General features: G+C 44.7%; 1 protein-coding gene across 2 annotated transcripts in view; it reads left to right on the forward strand.

Moving 5' to 3' along the window:
* The window catches only part of LOC142560744 (WD repeat-containing protein 36), a 53,570-nt gene that overhangs the window by 8,528 nt on the left and 28,123 nt on the right, over nucleotides 1-16,919 (forward strand). For both annotated transcript variants that reach the window (XM_075673047.1, XM_075673046.1), the window contains exons 6-12: nucleotides 556-688; nucleotides 4,189-4,364; nucleotides 8,350-8,470; nucleotides 10,174-10,323; nucleotides 12,511-12,659; nucleotides 15,723-15,837; nucleotides 16,662-16,827. In XM_075673047.1, the coding sequence (XP_075529162.1) occupies nucleotides 556-688; nucleotides 4,189-4,364; nucleotides 8,350-8,470; nucleotides 10,174-10,323; nucleotides 12,511-12,659; nucleotides 15,723-15,837; nucleotides 16,662-16,827 (1,010 nt within the window). The remainder of the gene's footprint in view (nucleotides 1-555; nucleotides 689-4,188; nucleotides 4,365-8,349; nucleotides 8,471-10,173; nucleotides 10,324-12,510; nucleotides 12,660-15,722; nucleotides 15,838-16,661; nucleotides 16,828-16,919) is intronic.

Here is a 16,919-nt window from a genome sequence, read left to right on the forward strand (position 1 = left end):
AAACTAAGTATCCCGGCTGCGGGATTAGATCCCATGACCTTGTGCTTCGCAGCGCTATGCCAAAACCACTAGGCGACCAATGCAGGTCATCCTTTATTATCAATGCATGCTTGTAAAAGGCATTCGAACTGCTAGGTAGAGAAATTTAGATAAAATAATTAATCCCAACTCATTTGAGCTATTTAACTTGCCTGTAGCACATAGCCACTTGAGAAGTTAATATTGACTTTAGGTAAATGCTTTCAGCAGGTCATCTTGTCATGGGTTGTGCGCACTTCTTTTCATGTTCTTTGTTGAATGAATGCTTGAATGTCGCAGTGAAGATTTGGCTTATCTCGTGCTGGCCGTTAGAGGCATTACAGCTGAAATTTTCCTGAATTTGCTGCACTCTGCTTTGCACATAAATGAAATATCAGTCCTATAGAACATGTAATAATATTCCTGAATTGCATATGCGTACTGAATGTACTGGAAGTACTACTCGTAATAGTCCGGAGGAGGCGTGTATGGCAAAACTCACTTGTGCCGTTTCTGAACCCAATGCATCTTGATCAGTCTCCTGCAGTGGACGTGGTTGCTGTGGGCCTGGCCAGCGGTGAAACCATTCTGCACAACCTCAAGTATGATGAAACACTGATGCGCTTCCAACAGGACTGGGGCCCTGTGACAGCTGTGTCCTTCCGCACAGGTTGGTGCCACGGATGTGTTGCCTACTTGTTAACCGTGACGACCTGAAATAGTTAACTGAAGTGCTTCACTGCAGCCCACCAAGCACTGATATTTGAGTACACGGGCCAATGTGCCTGTTACTTGAAATGATCACTCTGTGATGTTTGAGCTCATTTTGTGCAGTAGGTAATTCAAAAATGAACTGTTTCCATTTATTTAAGAACAGTCCAGCAATTGCTACGTATTTGTAGCCACCAACATTATAGACAAACAACTGCCTCCACAATGCTGCTTTGTAAGCTAGCACTGGTTGTCCTGTCTCCTGATCTTGCGAATTCACAGAATTTTTGCAGGATATGGATTGAAAAGTTATGCAAAACAATGATGCTTTAATAACCAGTTAGTGCACAAATAAAAAGACTGAAGGATGAGTGAAGAGATGCAGTCGAAGCGTTTTTTCCAATAAATGTTCATTAGACAAAACATACATACACATATATAAGCAGAGCAATACCTTCTGCGCAAATGCAATATGCATGTAGGTAGTAGTCATCATGCTTGACTCGCAAAAGATGTGTGGTAACAAATATACAGTTTGGACTTGATATAAAAAAGTTGGTCAATTCATGATTATATTGCGCTTAGTGTTACATTGACGAGCGTAAGGGACAAGACGCGGACATACGTAGCGTACATAGCGCAACCCTTCTGTTCGTCATTGTAACACTAAGCGCAATATAATCATGAACGTCCACCAACTAGCCCCATTCATTGCTTTACTAAAAGTTGCTAAAGTCGGTAGCTTACTTTTTTACATTGAAATTTTGTTATACTCAAATTCAACCTTTTAGCAATTAAGTACAGTCATCAATGGATATTTCTTAGATGGAAGGGGCTGCAAAATGTTTCTTAATATGAGGCAGTCTGAAAAAAACTGATTTCAATGAGAAAGAAATAATTTTGCTTAATTTGAAAGTAGGCGACTAAACATACAGTTTCATGCCGTGTTGACGATATCTTCACATCAGTAGTAAGAATCAACGCTTGTGACTTTGTCGTGTCCACGCTGCCTCCTCAGCTGATAGTGTCACCTGCAGTGGGACGACACTATCTTAGAAAGCGCAGGCAAAGGTGAATGAAGGCTTCGTCTGCCTCTCAGTTCAACGCATCCCTGAAACTCGAGATCATGCAATCTCCAGCACTAAAATGCGTGCAAAGACAGAGCACAGGAAGGCATGGCCATTTTGTTTCGCCCAGTTTTTTTACCTTCCGCAGATGATCTCCGTGATAGGGCACGTGGGCTGACAGGGTATGTGGGCTCAGCCATGCACAGTCGCGGCCGGATTAGAGAAGATGCATGCTGATCTGCTCACCCCACCCCTAGCACATGCTTGATCACGTTACTGTGCACTTGCTGGTGGAGGATCTTGCTGCCACGTTGCTCTGCTTAGGTGGCTGCTCTCTGTTGTGCGGCGCATGTTTTGAGCAAGCGACCACATGTAATTGAACCCTTGACCATCTGCGTCCGTGTCCTTTTCTATTTGTTGCTTCAGGATTCTTTCGTGGTGGTAGTGAAATTTGGTTATATTGAGGTTTGAAATACATGGTGTTTTCTGTATAAGAAGTTATGAAAAGTAAATACCGTATAATCTTGTTATAACAAAGCTGAAGGAAGAACCAGAATTACTTCATTACATGCATTGTTACATACACTGCAATATGCATGTCTATGGGGATTTCAATAATTTCGCTGCTTCATAATGTATCCATTATTTCGTCATAACAAGATGTGACTGTACATCATTTTATCGAGAATTTAGTTACATACTTTAGCAATTTTTGAAATCATGGATGGAAACCAGCGTGTTGAGGCATTTTCATAACTTGCTATCTTGATGAATGCTGAAACGTGTAATGCCAAGTCAGCTAAACTTGTGTACCGTATTGACTTTTGATAATAACAGCTTCCATTGCCACAGCAAAAGTCGTTACACCTCACACTGTGCTGTTGAGCATGACGCTTCAGAGTTAATTGCAAACTGTGATGTTTGTAGCCCGAGGGGGCGTAGTACAATATAAATAAATAAATAAAAATGTGTTCCAATACATATTTTACTTTGTGAGTGAACTCCAATGGAGCGGACCCATAATCAGCTTCACGTCCTGTCAGTTGTTTCTTAGTAAATTTGTCGTAGTCTGTCACGTACATGTTCTGTGCTTTGTAGGAGTGCATTTATGTTATTGAAGTTATGATTGCACTATACGTCATTGTCACTTGTAACATTGACAATTAAAAAAGATTTTTCAGTCAATACTGTTGAGCTTGTTTACATAGTATGATTTCAAGAAGGATAAAGAAAAAGAGCTAGCTGGCAACTGCCATAAGGAGGGCCATGACACCCGCCTGGTATAAAAGAAAAAAAGAACACAGAAAAATGATGTTGCACAGTAAGAGAAAAAAAAAAAATTAGACAGAGAGTCAGAAAATATGTGAGGAATAAGTGAAAGAATGAAACAAAAAGTGTGGATCTAAAGAAAAAATATAATTAAGAATGTAATAAACATGCTGGAGAACAGTACTTTTTTTTTATGTATACAAAGGTAACAGTGTAAGCACGCACAACGGGCAGTTACCTGTAATGGCTTAGGGGCTAAGGAATTCTTCTCCTTAGCGGCTAGAGCATTCTTCTACTCAGCGTAAAGCTTCCAGTTTTCTCAGCCATGTTTTGATGATTAGATGCACATATACAACCTTCTACTGGGGTTTTACATATTCTTATAGAGACACAGGAGAGAGAGAGAGAAGGAGCACTTGGTTGTTCATGGCAGTAAAGGCAGTCAAAATCCTCAGTCCATGGTCTCACTGACAGCAAACTTCAGTGTTTCTTAAACTTCAGTGCTTCGCTGAAGCTGCATTCACAAATTATTCATCTGAAATAGTAAAGCAACCACTCTTACCACAAGCGCAGACTCAGTAAGCCAGAAAACATGCAGAAATGAAATATGGGCAGTGATGCCCGTAATTTACTAATAAAGCTCAATTTATTTTTATTTATTTTTATTTTTTAGTGTCCCTTTAATCTGACCTGCTCATTTTTGGCTGACTTCGTGTGACGCTTTTCACTTGACACCACTGTGGCATCAGTGTTATCATGTGAAGCCTCCCATCCAAGCAGTTGTGCTCTAGTGAAGGGAACAATACAGAACTATTGTAACCATTGCTTAGCACATGATGACGTTGTAATAAACAATGATGACCAGCTGCTGATTATTTATTTTGCCAGTGTTTCTAGCGGACTCAGCTATCTCTCAAGAGGTGTGGGGAAACAGAATGCGCTGAGCGTGTTTTTAATTTGAACGAGCCGTTTTCTTGATAGAATTTCTGACTGAAGTGTTCCTCTGGTCTTTGGCACACTTTTAAGCAAGGCACAATGCTTATCTAGGCTTGTTTGAATGTTCTTACTTTTTGCGAGCTTGGAATAAACCGGCCGCCCTGACCTGCACCCTCGGTGCATGCAGACGGGCACTCGCACATGGCGACTGGCAGCCCCGTCGGTCACGTGGCTGTCTGGGACCTGGAGAAACGTGCCTTGCACAGCCAACTCTTGGAGGCCCACCGGTCAGCGGTGACTGGCATGCGCTTTCTGCCAGACGAGCCTCTGCTGCTGACTTCGTCGCCCGACAACTCTCTGAGGGTGAGCCTGCCTTCTTTCCATCTGTCAAAGTGGCTGGGTTACTTTTCATTCGCTGGGGACATGGAATAGCAGCAATGCATAGGCCGTTGTGCTACGTGCTTGTTATGTTCATCCCTTCTTATTTGCCTCGGCGGCGACTTCACAAGCAGCCTAATGCCTTTAATGCACATGGATAGGATGCTGGTAAAAGCATACACCATTGAAGAAAGTGGACAGGAGCAGGTTTTATAAGCCTCCTTGAAAACCCTTGAATTTGGAAAAAGAAATTCAAGGGCCCTTAAAACTTCTCAAAAATAAATGTGTTCCTTTAATTCCTTGAAAACTCGGGTTGGGGGGCATCTTCTTAACATTCAAAGTAGCAAACTCTGCATAGGGGCTTTGTCACGGACACTGTCTATTGGGAAACCGTCTTAGACATGTTGTTTTAAGTGTGGCTAAGTGATTGCATTGTGGTGTGTTCGCAGCCACCAATGACAGGCTTGTTTAAATTGCTGCTGCCGCCGTGAAGCCAGACAAAGCCAGATCAAGCGACCAAGCTGTGCTGCCATTTTGTTCTGGTGTCTGGTGGAAAGTAAGTTTCAGCCGTTCGGCTTTAACTCGTCAGGTATCTGGCTGAAGTCAAACAGTAATAATAATCATCATGAAAGAAGGCAATTTATAGCATTACAACAGGAAATTCAACTTAGAACAGTGACCCTAAGAGCTTGAAGCAAGTGTCCAACTTGGGAGCTGCTTAGCTGCAAGAAATTACATCTAAGGAAATTTCGCTACTTTTCAGTGTATGTGTACAAACAAGGTTTGTTTCACCTTCCTCTTCTATACTGGTCTGGCATCCTTGAAATCCTTGAATTGTCTATGAATTTGGAGTGAAATGTTCTGTATAAACCCTGCAGAAGTGTACAGCCTTGCCTGTCTTACAGTGCATTTAGCATGTCCAACTAACTTCCCAACACCCCACCACACCTTGCTTTGTACCGTACTCTTTTCCTCCACTCGCCCCTTCTAACACTTGTTCGTGTACATGTTTGTAACACTTGTTCGTGCCTTTGGAACATGCTTTTCCCCTTTCTCCATTCGTGCTACCGTACAAACAGGGCTGCAAGGAAGAACAACTTCCATGCTAGAAGGAACAATGTCCGCCGGTCAGTCAGACTGTGCCAACATCACAATAGCTGGTGCCGATTGCTTGAGGTGCATGCTGTGGAAGTGTGTCAGCTCTTCATGCATAGCTGGGGAATAAAGTGCTATAGACCCATTGCTGCACCAAGAGATCTTGGCGTTGCCAGCATTGTAAGAGGGCACAATTGCCATGCTGTGCAGCTGTTGTTAAAAAGGCAGTACAGTCGCCGGCCGTTTATTCGGACCTCACGGGGACTGCGGAAATGTCCAAATGAACAGGTGTCCAAAAAAGCAGATTAAGAAAAAAAAGAAGAAATCCTTTAGGTTTAGCTGTAGGCTTGAAGAAATTGTGAATGCACCATCGCACGCTGTTCCATTTACGCGCAATCAGACAAGCCTGAATCTCGGAGAGGGTCGTACGGTCACTATAGGCGGCTGAAAGCACAGTCACTGCTTGTACACGCTCCGCATGCGACGGTAGCGTAGCACATGGTGCGTCATCTTTCGACTGAGAGTCATCGTCCGGCGGTGCAGCAGAAACCTGACGAATGATGTGGCCGTCATCGAGTTCTGCGCATGTCAGTACAGCAGTGTCAGCACCTGTGAAACTGTCAAATGAGACGGTGTCCGGAATCACAATGCAACCACTGCGCAGGTCTCGGCAGAACATTTTCGGCTTCAGTAGGGAGCACATTGGAAGGCGACAAATCCTAGGCCTTCCGGCAGCCGCTTGCCGGCATTCCCCAGCGCAGTCTGCCCGGGTACAGTCGGCGCCATTAGACACTTGACGTGATGTTTCCGTATGCCGCGTTGGATCACCGCAACCTCGTCACAGCACACAAAGCAAACATCACCGCACTGTCACGCCAACACCAGTTGCACAAATGAAAAACGTCGCCTCTTGCAGCGTGATGCACGAAGAAACAAACAAATCAGCTGCTGGATTGTCTTGACATGGCTTACTAAGCTGAGACCGAAACTGTTGTATCCACGAACCAGGCAGAAACGATGATGATGAGCGGGGATTTGCAGTAGTGCCACTTCGTGGGGCAGCAAGAAGGCTCTGTTCAAAATAAAAATGGCATTCAGCAAGTCGAACCATGCACCGGTCAGAGTCGGTGCATGGTGCTCTCGATTGAGTTGGCTCAAGGAGTGTCTGAAAAATCAGACGAGAGGTTGCAAGGGGTCCGAACTTTGGGCAGTTGTTATACATTCTGGTTTAAGGGAGAATGGCGGTGCCGCGAAGCAGACCAAATAATCGAGCATGTCCAAATTTTTGGAATCCGAAAAATCAGTCGGCGACTGTACTAAATTTCAGTGCCACCTATGGGTAGCTCGACAAAGCTTGAATAAACAGGACATTAGTAGGACTGCCACGCACGTCAGCCCTCCAGTCTTTCTTTGTCTGTGGTATAGACTGCAGAATGTCGAGAGCATAATGATGAACTGCAAAATGAATACAGTATGTGTGACTATGATGAAGAAAGAATATCATGCCTTCTATTTGTTCCCAGTGCCCTTGTTTTTTTATGTTGTGTTGAAAGCAGCTGGTAGAACAGGTCACATATAGTATCAACTCATGCACGGTGTTATTGCTGGACTGTGTGTGTGTGATGCTGTTCAGATTATTCCAGTGTCCAATGACTGGATGTTAGCAGCTTGGTAATCAAGACTCTAAAGATCATCTGCGGCCCGTAGCTATCCATTTTATAAGGTTATCACTTTTTAATGAAGCGCAGAACATACTGTGAAAACTCCCATTAATATGGACCCTCATATATTAAGAAGTGAGATTCTGGAATATTGAAAAGCGAAGAAAAAAGATTGTTTCACCTGCATATAATATGAGTGAGGCAAACTGAATAAGTCATGAGTGAGTCATACCAAGTTGCCTCCCTTCGGCACAGTTGCTGATGTTCCCTGCAGCTAAAATCACCTTCCCCTTGAAGGCATCCAAGCACTCCCTGAAATTTCACTGCCTTCATAGTGGAGAAAAAATTTAATTTCCTGATATCGTGCTGTGATGCAAGGTTCGTGTACTCAAAGGTTTTAACGGTTCTCTTAGACGGCACCTCCGAGAACCTAATTGAGGACAAAGCCGTTGGTTTCGAAAACACACACAAACTTTTAATGGAACTAGAAAGAGGCTTAAAAAAATAAATAGAAGGGAATAGAAAGCATAAAATAAACATTCAAATAGACATCACGGCAATAAGAAACACACTTGGGGCTAGTATGACGTTAAATAGTGCGCATGTCCGGGACACATGACCGCATGTGTCCCTGCCACGACGGCAGGGACACATAACAGTCTTGACGTGGCGACGCGGCGACAAGCTGACGAAAGGAGTTGCGCCGGTCTCATCAAAGGTCGGGGTATAGGATGGTTGACCGGGCAACGAGAGCGCCCTTGCTCTGGCTTGAAGATAGAGGCAGGCGGCTAGGCGGCACAAGTAGACGGTGGGGGCGTTCTGGCCAGGCAGCTGGGCGTAGAGCTCGGCCCCGTAGCCCGACTGCTCTCGTCCTGCCCACGGGCACAGAAGCTTGAACGCCGGCCTCGGGCAGCAGGCGGCACGACAGACGGGGGCAGCGTTCTGGCCGGGCAGCTGGTGTAGAACTCGGGCCCGTAGCCCGACTGGCATGCTCCACAGGTCTGGGGAAATAGTAGTGGTGCATGCTTTTATCGCAAGTTTTATTGTTGCATTGTCATATTGAATACAGCAGCCAGTCTTCTGTCAGTAGACCCACCATCTCTCTTACGTGTGCACAAAAGCATCTGAAGGTCGATAACTGGCATGGATGGCTCCCTGGCTTTTAGAAGAATGCTCTGTATGGCCGACTTCATCTAGCCTTTCATGTTTTGCAGATGTGGATCTTTGACCAGTCAGATGGCAGCGGTCGTCTGCTCAAACAGCAGCAGGGGCACAGCAGTGCTCCCTGTCGGATTCGGTTCCATGGGGCTGCTGGCACCAACATTCTGAGTGCAGGTCAGTCTTTGCAGCATCTGCTACGTCTGGGTCAGACAACCCTGCCAATTGACAGTTTCTTGCCCCATGTTCCTGCATGCAGTGCTTCTCTTCTTTCTTTTAAAGAGCTTGGTCATGGCACTGAACTATGCATTACGGTTTGTAATGTATTTGCCTCAGTGGCTATCGTGTCGTGCTGCTGTGAAGAACATCATGTATTCAATTCTTACCTATAGCGGCCACATTTAGATGGGGGCAGAATGCAAAAATCTCGTGCTTCAAGCTAGTCAAAATTAACTTAGTGCCCCTCCACTGCAGCTTCTCTCATGTCAGATTGTGGTTTGGGATGTAAAATCTCAAAATTATGGCTTGGTATGTGAAACTCCTGCATCTTAAAGGGACACTAAAGGAAAATATAAAGTTGATATAATCAATATATTATCAGTCTAGAAGTTTATGATCGTTTTCTGTTTGCCAGTACAGTTGAAAGCCTTTATAAGATGTGCTCTGAAATTATTTGTTACACAGGTCACTTCGGTGTAAAGGTCGCACATCGTACCACTCATAATAGAACCGGGTAGGATTACTTATTTATACGGGTCATTTCGTTGTGGAGGCGTTCGACTGCATACAACCTTATTGCTTAGAAAATTGCCACCGAAAGTCCCGCTGCCGCTCCTCAATTGGAATTGACTGCACCAAGACTGAGGACAATGTAATCTCCACGTCACCTTCTCCTCTGCTGCTTTCTGCGAATTGGCCACTACTCTCTCAACTCGCATCTGCGATGTTCCTCGAATCACATGCCTCAGCTCAGACAAACATTTTGCCTTCCTCTTACCTCCCTGCTTCCTCTCTCTCGCTGCGCACAGCGCGAGCGCTCCGCACTATTCGCTTGTAAACATCTTGTTTCCATCTCCTTGCTCGCCAGCGGTGACAACCGCCCAGAACGTGACATCACGTGAGAAAGGTACCATTGTCAACAACAGGTGGCGGCGCCCCAGTTATCCATTTTCATTATTTTCGCGCTTACTAAAGCTTTGTTCTTACTACGGATGACTAATTCGTTACCACAAAAGCCTAATATTTCAATCTAGCTCGACTTAACATTTTTTTTAGTGTACCTTTAACTTTTTGCTGCATTAATTTGGTCTGTAAGAAGGCCAGTCTTATTGTTACTGTAACAGTTACTGTAAATGTTGCTGTGGCTTCCACAAGCAATTGCGATTCCAGGCTGGTACCCCCTCCCCACCCCGCCCTCTCTTTCCCAGCCACTTGAATATGGACGCAAACAAGGGATGCAAATGCAAGATAGTAACCACAATTTGAACCACTTCCTCTCTGTGACAAGGCAGTGTTGCTTTAGTAATAGATGTTTTTTTTTTTTTGCTGCTTTTTACATTTCTTGCTGTCTAGATTCCTGCTAGTAAGCAGCATGCTGCTAGCAGAGAAAAGCATGTCACAAACAGCGAAGAAAGAGCACTAACAATTGAAAGATATTGCTGCTAAGTCCTGCATCATCTGTCACTTGTTTACCTTTCTGCGGCAGCCATGCTGGGACACTTGTTTGTTTGCTCCTTGAAATTACACTTTGAAGGAGGGAATGATAGTGGCCACTGCCTGTAACGAGAAGTGGGAGAGAGTTCATATACAATGAGAGAGGTGTTCGATGGGTGGTGAGCTTTCAGTAGTGAAAATTGCAATTCGCGTCCACTGCACTGCAGGTATGGACAGCACGCTGCGTTGCTTCTCCACTATTGGTGAAAATCTCAACAAGAGCCTCGGCCAGGCATCCTACGATCGCAAGAAGGCCAAGAAGTATGGTGTGCTCAAGGACCCGGGAAAGATGCCACTTATCTGTGAATTCACCTCAGGTGAGTTCCTTCCTGCCCCCTTGCCCTTTGACCCTAACCACATAACCCCTCAGCTCTGCAGGACCGAGTCTGTTTGCCAAAAAAGGACATGCATTCTGCTGCAATGAAACATGTTTTCCACAGCTGACGTGTGTAGCCAAGTTGGCTTGAAAGTTTACAAGCTCCATGGTGGAGTAGGTTGGCCTGGTACAATGGGCTGGTATGTGTTGTACGGACAGGTGCCTTAATGACTGTGGGAACTGGCTCAGGGTGCTTATTTTATCTGACATGTTGAGAAAGGCTTCGCTGAAGAATAAAATGAAGAAAAGATGCAGACTACGTGAGTGCTCCATCTCTCCATCTTTGCTATGAGCACATTTAAAAAAAAACTTGTTTCACCTATAACTGCGAGTTTCTTGTGACCTTTCTTGTAACTGTGGGAAGAAAGTGATTGTGCTGGTGCCAATATAGGGTTGCATAATGATGAGTAGAACTTGTTGCTGGGCGAGTTGGTTGGGATCTAAAGAATACATTGTTGCGTCAAAAAAGGAAAATAAAGACTTGGGAAGGAAGAATCCTCAATCTCAAGGAATGTCCTCAATCTGTCGTTTCGTACTCTTCCTTCCCAAGCCTTTATTTTCCTTTTTTGGCGCAACAATGTATTCTTTGTATAATGATCGCTAACTCAAGGAAACATGCTGCTGTAGTAATGCCTATCTCTCTCTTTTTTTATTATTATTATTATTATTATTGTTAAAAATGTTAAAAACTGCAACAGAATTGAAGAGGCAAATACTGTGCAAGTGAATAGCTGATTTGTCTTCATATTTTCAGTGTAAAGCTGCTTTTGTTGTCTTTGTGGCGTTTGGGATTGTGCATCCTGCTAAGCCACACAGGCTTATGGGTGTTGCAGCATTGCAGATTATGTTATCACTCGCTTGTAGACTCCATTGCAAGATTTTTGCTAAGGGCTCATTGATTGAAACATGGCATCCAAACACAATTTGCATGAAAAACACACACTGCAATTAGGCAAGACCTCTGTGTTGTCCTCTTTGGATACGCTTACCTATATAAGGGACACATGTTTTGATTAATAACAGCACAAGGAAAAGTGTGTTGGAAGGTGGGGAGGGGGCAATTAGAAATGGGCTTCATGAAAAGAAAGAGCTATGCGACAATTATTTATTGCAAAGCTAGTGTAATAAAAGGAGTTTTTTCTTCAAGTACTCAAAAAGTGTTGACTGGAAAACCATGTACAAATTGTGATCCTGGAATTTGTAAATTGTGATCACATGATTAAGATATGACTGAACGGAACTTCAAATTACTACACCTTGTAACAGATGAAAAAACAGAGGTTCGCTAGAAGTACTGTTGGCATTCATGGGCATGTCATGGGAACTGGAGGAAATTTATGGAGCTTATGTAAAACGAGTTATTCAATAATATTGGAGTCGAGTAGTCATATTTACCTCTAGTAGTTGTATAATTTATTAATCCGACCTGTGGTTTTAATCAGCTGTGCTTAAAATCCCAAAAGGCGCCGATGCTTTTTAAGTGCTTCCTTTAGTTTAGCTTCAAAATGATTCAAACCTGCTTTTCTGTCCTTCCGAGGGCCCGACGCAGCATCCCAGTGACTATGGTTTTGCACTTATGAGCTCGAGTTCGCAGCTTCGATCCTGCCCGCAGTGGCCACTTTTTGATGAGGGCGAAGTGCACCAAACCTTTTGCACTTAGATTTATGTGCACATTAAGAAACCCCAAGTGGTCAAATTTAATCTGGAGTCCCCCCACCACAGGTTGCCTCTTGTCAGATCATGGTTTTGGCTCGTAAAACCGCGGAATTAAAATAATTTTTCTCTCTCTCAGGTCGATTTAATAAAGTTCAGACTATACATGTCAGACTGTAAACCTGAGCAAACATAAGTTTGCTGAAGTTTATGAAGATGTAGGCTTGGCAAAACAATTTTTTTCTCATCGGAAATGAGCAAGCTGGCGCAGCGTATTAATCTTATGGTACATTTACCAGGCACACCTCGCATGCTAAAGGAAAAATCAACTTCTCAATTTAGAGGGTCCACTTCTTAAAACAGAGCTGACCAGAAAGCCTGTTGTGTTGGCAGTCGAGTAGGCAGGCTTCACCGGCGAGTCTGGCATGGTTCTGCTGGCTGACCACTGCTGCTGCTTTTCCTCTCTCGGTGACAGAGACAACACGTGAGAAGGAGTGGGACAACGTGGCAGCCTGTCACCGGGGTGTCAAGAGGGTGACAACGTGGTCCTACGACCGCTGCTGTATGGGGAAGCACCAGCTGTTGCACGACCGATTCAAGGGGGTCCAGGGTGTCTCCGCTCTGGTGAGAGTCACTTCTTATTTTTTTATTCATGGGCACGTTTTGGCCAAACTTGCATAACTTGTCTAGTTTTACATGCTGATTTAAAATATGCAATTGATTTTCCTGTGCGATGACCAGTTTTCGAAATATTATGTAATTTGTGGTTTCGGTATGGTACGTAGTTTGGAGCACGGTGTAATATATACCCTCTCTAGGTGAGGATACTTCTTGGCTTGCTTGCAAGGAGTGATAGACCAGATAAAGCAACAATGACACATGCCCATTGGTCCACTGACTACAGCAGCTACCAGAAAAACCTGCGTATAATACGAATTTTCTTTCCTATTATTTGCGTCCCAAATTTTTGCCTCATACTATATGCGGATACGAACAAAAATTTCAGTCAGAAATTTGGGCTAGAAATTTCGGTTTCGTTATTGCTGCTTGGCTATGGCTTGACTTTGTTATTGCTGCATGGCTATGGCTTGGCTTCCTTATTGCTGTGCGGCTACTGCTTGGTTTCATTCTTGCTGTGTGGCTAGGGCTTGGTTTCGTTCTTGCTGTATGACTACAGCATCGTTCCTTTATTGTTGAGTGCGCGCCTTTGCAGCATACATGCAAACCACGCTTTGCGAAGTGCATCTTTTTCATTCCGCATTGAAGGACCAAGATGTCCGGACCACGAAAACAGTACTCGGCTGCTTTCAAGAAAAAGATTATTTTAACCACACAGGACATCCGCAACAGTGCGGGCTGGAAGGCAGTTTGGCACCGACGAGGGAAGCATTCGTGGGTGGCGTCGACAGAAGGAAGACCTTCTTGTGTGCAGTGGAACGCGAAGCTTTTGAGGCCCGAAGAGTGGGACATTCTCGGAAATTGAACTCGCCCTGACGGAGTTCGTACGCCAACAGCAAGCCACATATCTAGCTGTGAGCGTGGAGCTTATGCAGGCAAAAGCTAAGGAGCTTGCTTGAGAAAAAGGGCTACCGAGCTCTGCCTTCAAAGCGAGGAAGCACTGGATTTATCGCTACATGTTCCGTGCTGGATTTTCCTTACGCCACTGAACTTCAATTTCGCAAAAGCTGCCCGAATCGTTCGAAGAGCTGCTTGTGGCTTTCCAGTGCCACATTATTTCGCTGCACAATTCCAAGAACTTCCAGCAATGCTGACCATTCGCCGGTTTATCTGGACGTGCCATTGCCCCTCACCGTGCTCGAAAAGGGCTCTAAACAAGTTTATGTTTGGTCCACTGGCAACAAGAAAACGCAAGTTACCATCATGTTGTCGTGCGTGGCAGACGGACGCAAGCTCCCACCCTATGTTGTCTTCAAGTGCAAGACAGTGCCTAAAGGTGAGGAGCTGCCAAAAAATATGGTTGTGAGATGCCATGAGAAAGGCTGCATGAAGGAGAATCTTGTGCTCGACTGGATAAAGTCCGTCCGGTGTAGGCGGCTTCTCGTCGTTCTCGTCCATCCTCATGCTGGATGCATCTCGTTGCCATTTGGCCGACTAAGTGAAAAGGCTGTTGCATGAATCCTGCACTGAACTCGCCGTTATCCCGGGTGGGATGATGTCTCAGCTGCAGCCTTTAGATGTTTGCTTGAGCAAGCCATTCAAGGACGCAGTCAAGCGGTGTTACGCAGATTGGATGCGCTCAGGTGAGCCTGCAGTGACGCTGACCGGGCGGCTGAAGCAGGCTTCGCCAGCCATACTGTGCAAGTGGATTGTGGACGCATGGGCCAGCATACCAGACGACCTTGTGCGTCGCGCATTCAAGAAGTATGGCATCTCGAACGCACTCGATGGCACAGAGGATGAGCACAGCTGAGGAAGACAGTGATTGAAGTGCGGAGTGCAATTTAAATATTGGATTGGATTGGGAAAATGTTTATTGAGCCTGCAGTAAAGCATGCAGGCGCACCTCGGACGTGGCCTACGTCGTCATCGTGGCGGGTGCTCTGTGAGGATCCCACTCGCCGTTGCCGGCTTGCCAGGCTCCTGCCTAGCCAGCGCCTCGATGACCTGCTGGACGGCCTGGAGTTGTTTTTCTTGGTCTTCGCTCCGCGTTGCTTCCTCGAGCTGCGGTGGTATACGTCCTGGGTTAGCTTTGCTTCGATGTTTAGAGCAATCCCATAGCATGTGGCCGTCTCCCTGCAGCACGCTCTGCACTTGTCATCGGAGTGCAATTCTGGGTACATCCCATGCAATAGCGCCGGGCTTGAAAGGGTTCTCGATTTAAATTTAAATAAATGTTTTCCTCAAATTTTCCTAACTCGTATTATACGAGGATAAAACTTTTTTTTACAATTCGCGTCCCAAAAATTTCACCTCGTACTATATGCGGGTTCGTATTATATGCAGGTTTTTATGGTACTATATCTTACATGGTGGTTTGGAGGTAAGCTATCAATGAACTGCTGGTTTTTATGAAAGAGATTAGCATATCAAAATCATCAAAGGTCATCAGAGCTTTAAGTGCTGCAAGAATGAACATCTAGACTGCTTGGGGCCAGTGCCATTTATTATACATTGTAATCTCAAATGCAGAAATGCTGCTTGATGATCGCAGTAACAATCATTTCTCACCACGGCAGGCCTAAATATCCATTATACCGTCTGTGCAGAACTTCTGGTGGTGGTCTTTATACGTGATAGGTTGTCATATAGTCAATAAGGGCTGCAGCACCCAGCAGAGCATTGAAAAAAAAGCCATCTTACAGGAATACGAGACTTCATGTAATTTTCTAAAAAATGTCCAAGAATATCCACTTGATATAACCATGCAATGCTTTCATAGATTTGCATGGAATGTCCGAGTCCATGTATTCACTCTTTGCTTCTCACAAAAGCTATTCATTATTTGTGCAGAAAGACTCAGCTGTAGAACATAATTTCATTGTCCAAAACACATCCCCCCTATCCTTAACCTTTTACCTATTCCCGGGTTGTTAATGTCCACTTCTAAAGAATTTCTGAGAACTGAGCTGTCTGACAGCTATCTTGTCGCTTTGCATTATATAAGATATTAAACTGTTATGGTTGCCAACAGTATTTTCATCCAAATAAACGTGATTCTCTTCGCAGTGTGTGTCTCTCAGTGCGTGTGGGAACTTTGTGACCATTGGCTACAGCTCTGGTCATGTTGACCGCTTCAACATTCAGTCGGGACTCCACCGTATGACATATGGCAAGGAGCTTGGTAAGCACACGTGCTGTGTCATGGTTATAGCGGTGTTCAAGTTTATCACTTTTCAAGTTGGCAAGTGGCAGTGTGAAAAAGTATTTATTTCTAAACATGTTGTGGTCTTCTGCAATTCTGCTGCTGTCCCTTTTCTTTCTGCTCTCTTTCATAATGATGCCTGTTAGCTTGGCTTTGTCATTTTGAGTTGTGACGAAGAAAAATATTTAACAACTGAGGTGCTACTACATGCGGCTACGTTTTCGGTTCATGAATTCTACCATTGACCCCTGAGCTGTTCATCTGTGGTCAAGCTACTCTGCTCTCACAGTACTCGATGCTTGTGCACCGTAATTCTCACATTTGCATATAGGTTGGTGGTATAGTGAGTGATGTTGCTTTCACGATAGCATCCTAAGGTGTCAACACACCTTCACTTCCTTGTAGAACAGCCTAACAAAAATTTCATCAAGTAATTGCTAAAGATTGCGGCTCCAGAGTAAATAAAGCACCAGAGAACAGATGTCCGTTTGTGTTGCCCACTGGCATACATTCGGAAATTTTGTGTGCTTTTGCTTGTTTCTCTTTCAAGTTTCTCCTTGCAAGGAGCAGCGTTGCATAGTGATTTCGTTTGTACTGCGATTTCTTCCTTTGTATTGAATTCTTACTGCTTGCCTTTAGAATGGATGGCGGTTTTAAGTTCAGCATTTGTTTCGTACTACTTGCCTTGAGCACCTCCGAGTCATGGAATATGCTGCATAAATTTGCCGATCTGCATGCTTTGTTTGACCGCCACGCTTGTCTGCAACATCCCTGAAATGTTTTTATGACCTCATGATGTGCAGCTCATGAGGGACCCGTGAGGGGTGTTACATCGGATGCGCTCAACCAGGTGGTGGTGACCGCTGGTGCTGACAGTCACCTCCGCTTCTGGGCATTCCGAGATGGCCGGCAGCTGTCACAGGTGGCCCTCAGTGCACCTGTTGCCCGCATCTGCCTCCATAGAGAAAGGTGAGGGGCGGCTGCCATCACCAAAAGCTGTTTAGTCTCTTGTGAGAAGATTTGCATTTGCATCACATACAAGTGCATCTAATTGCACAGAA

The sequence above is a fragment of the Dermacentor variabilis genome, chromosome 10 (genome assembly GCF_050947875.1).
Source record: "Dermacentor variabilis isolate Ectoservices chromosome 10, ASM5094787v1, whole genome shotgun sequence".
Classification (NCBI taxonomy): domain Eukaryota; kingdom Metazoa; phylum Arthropoda; class Arachnida; order Ixodida; family Ixodidae; genus Dermacentor; species Dermacentor variabilis.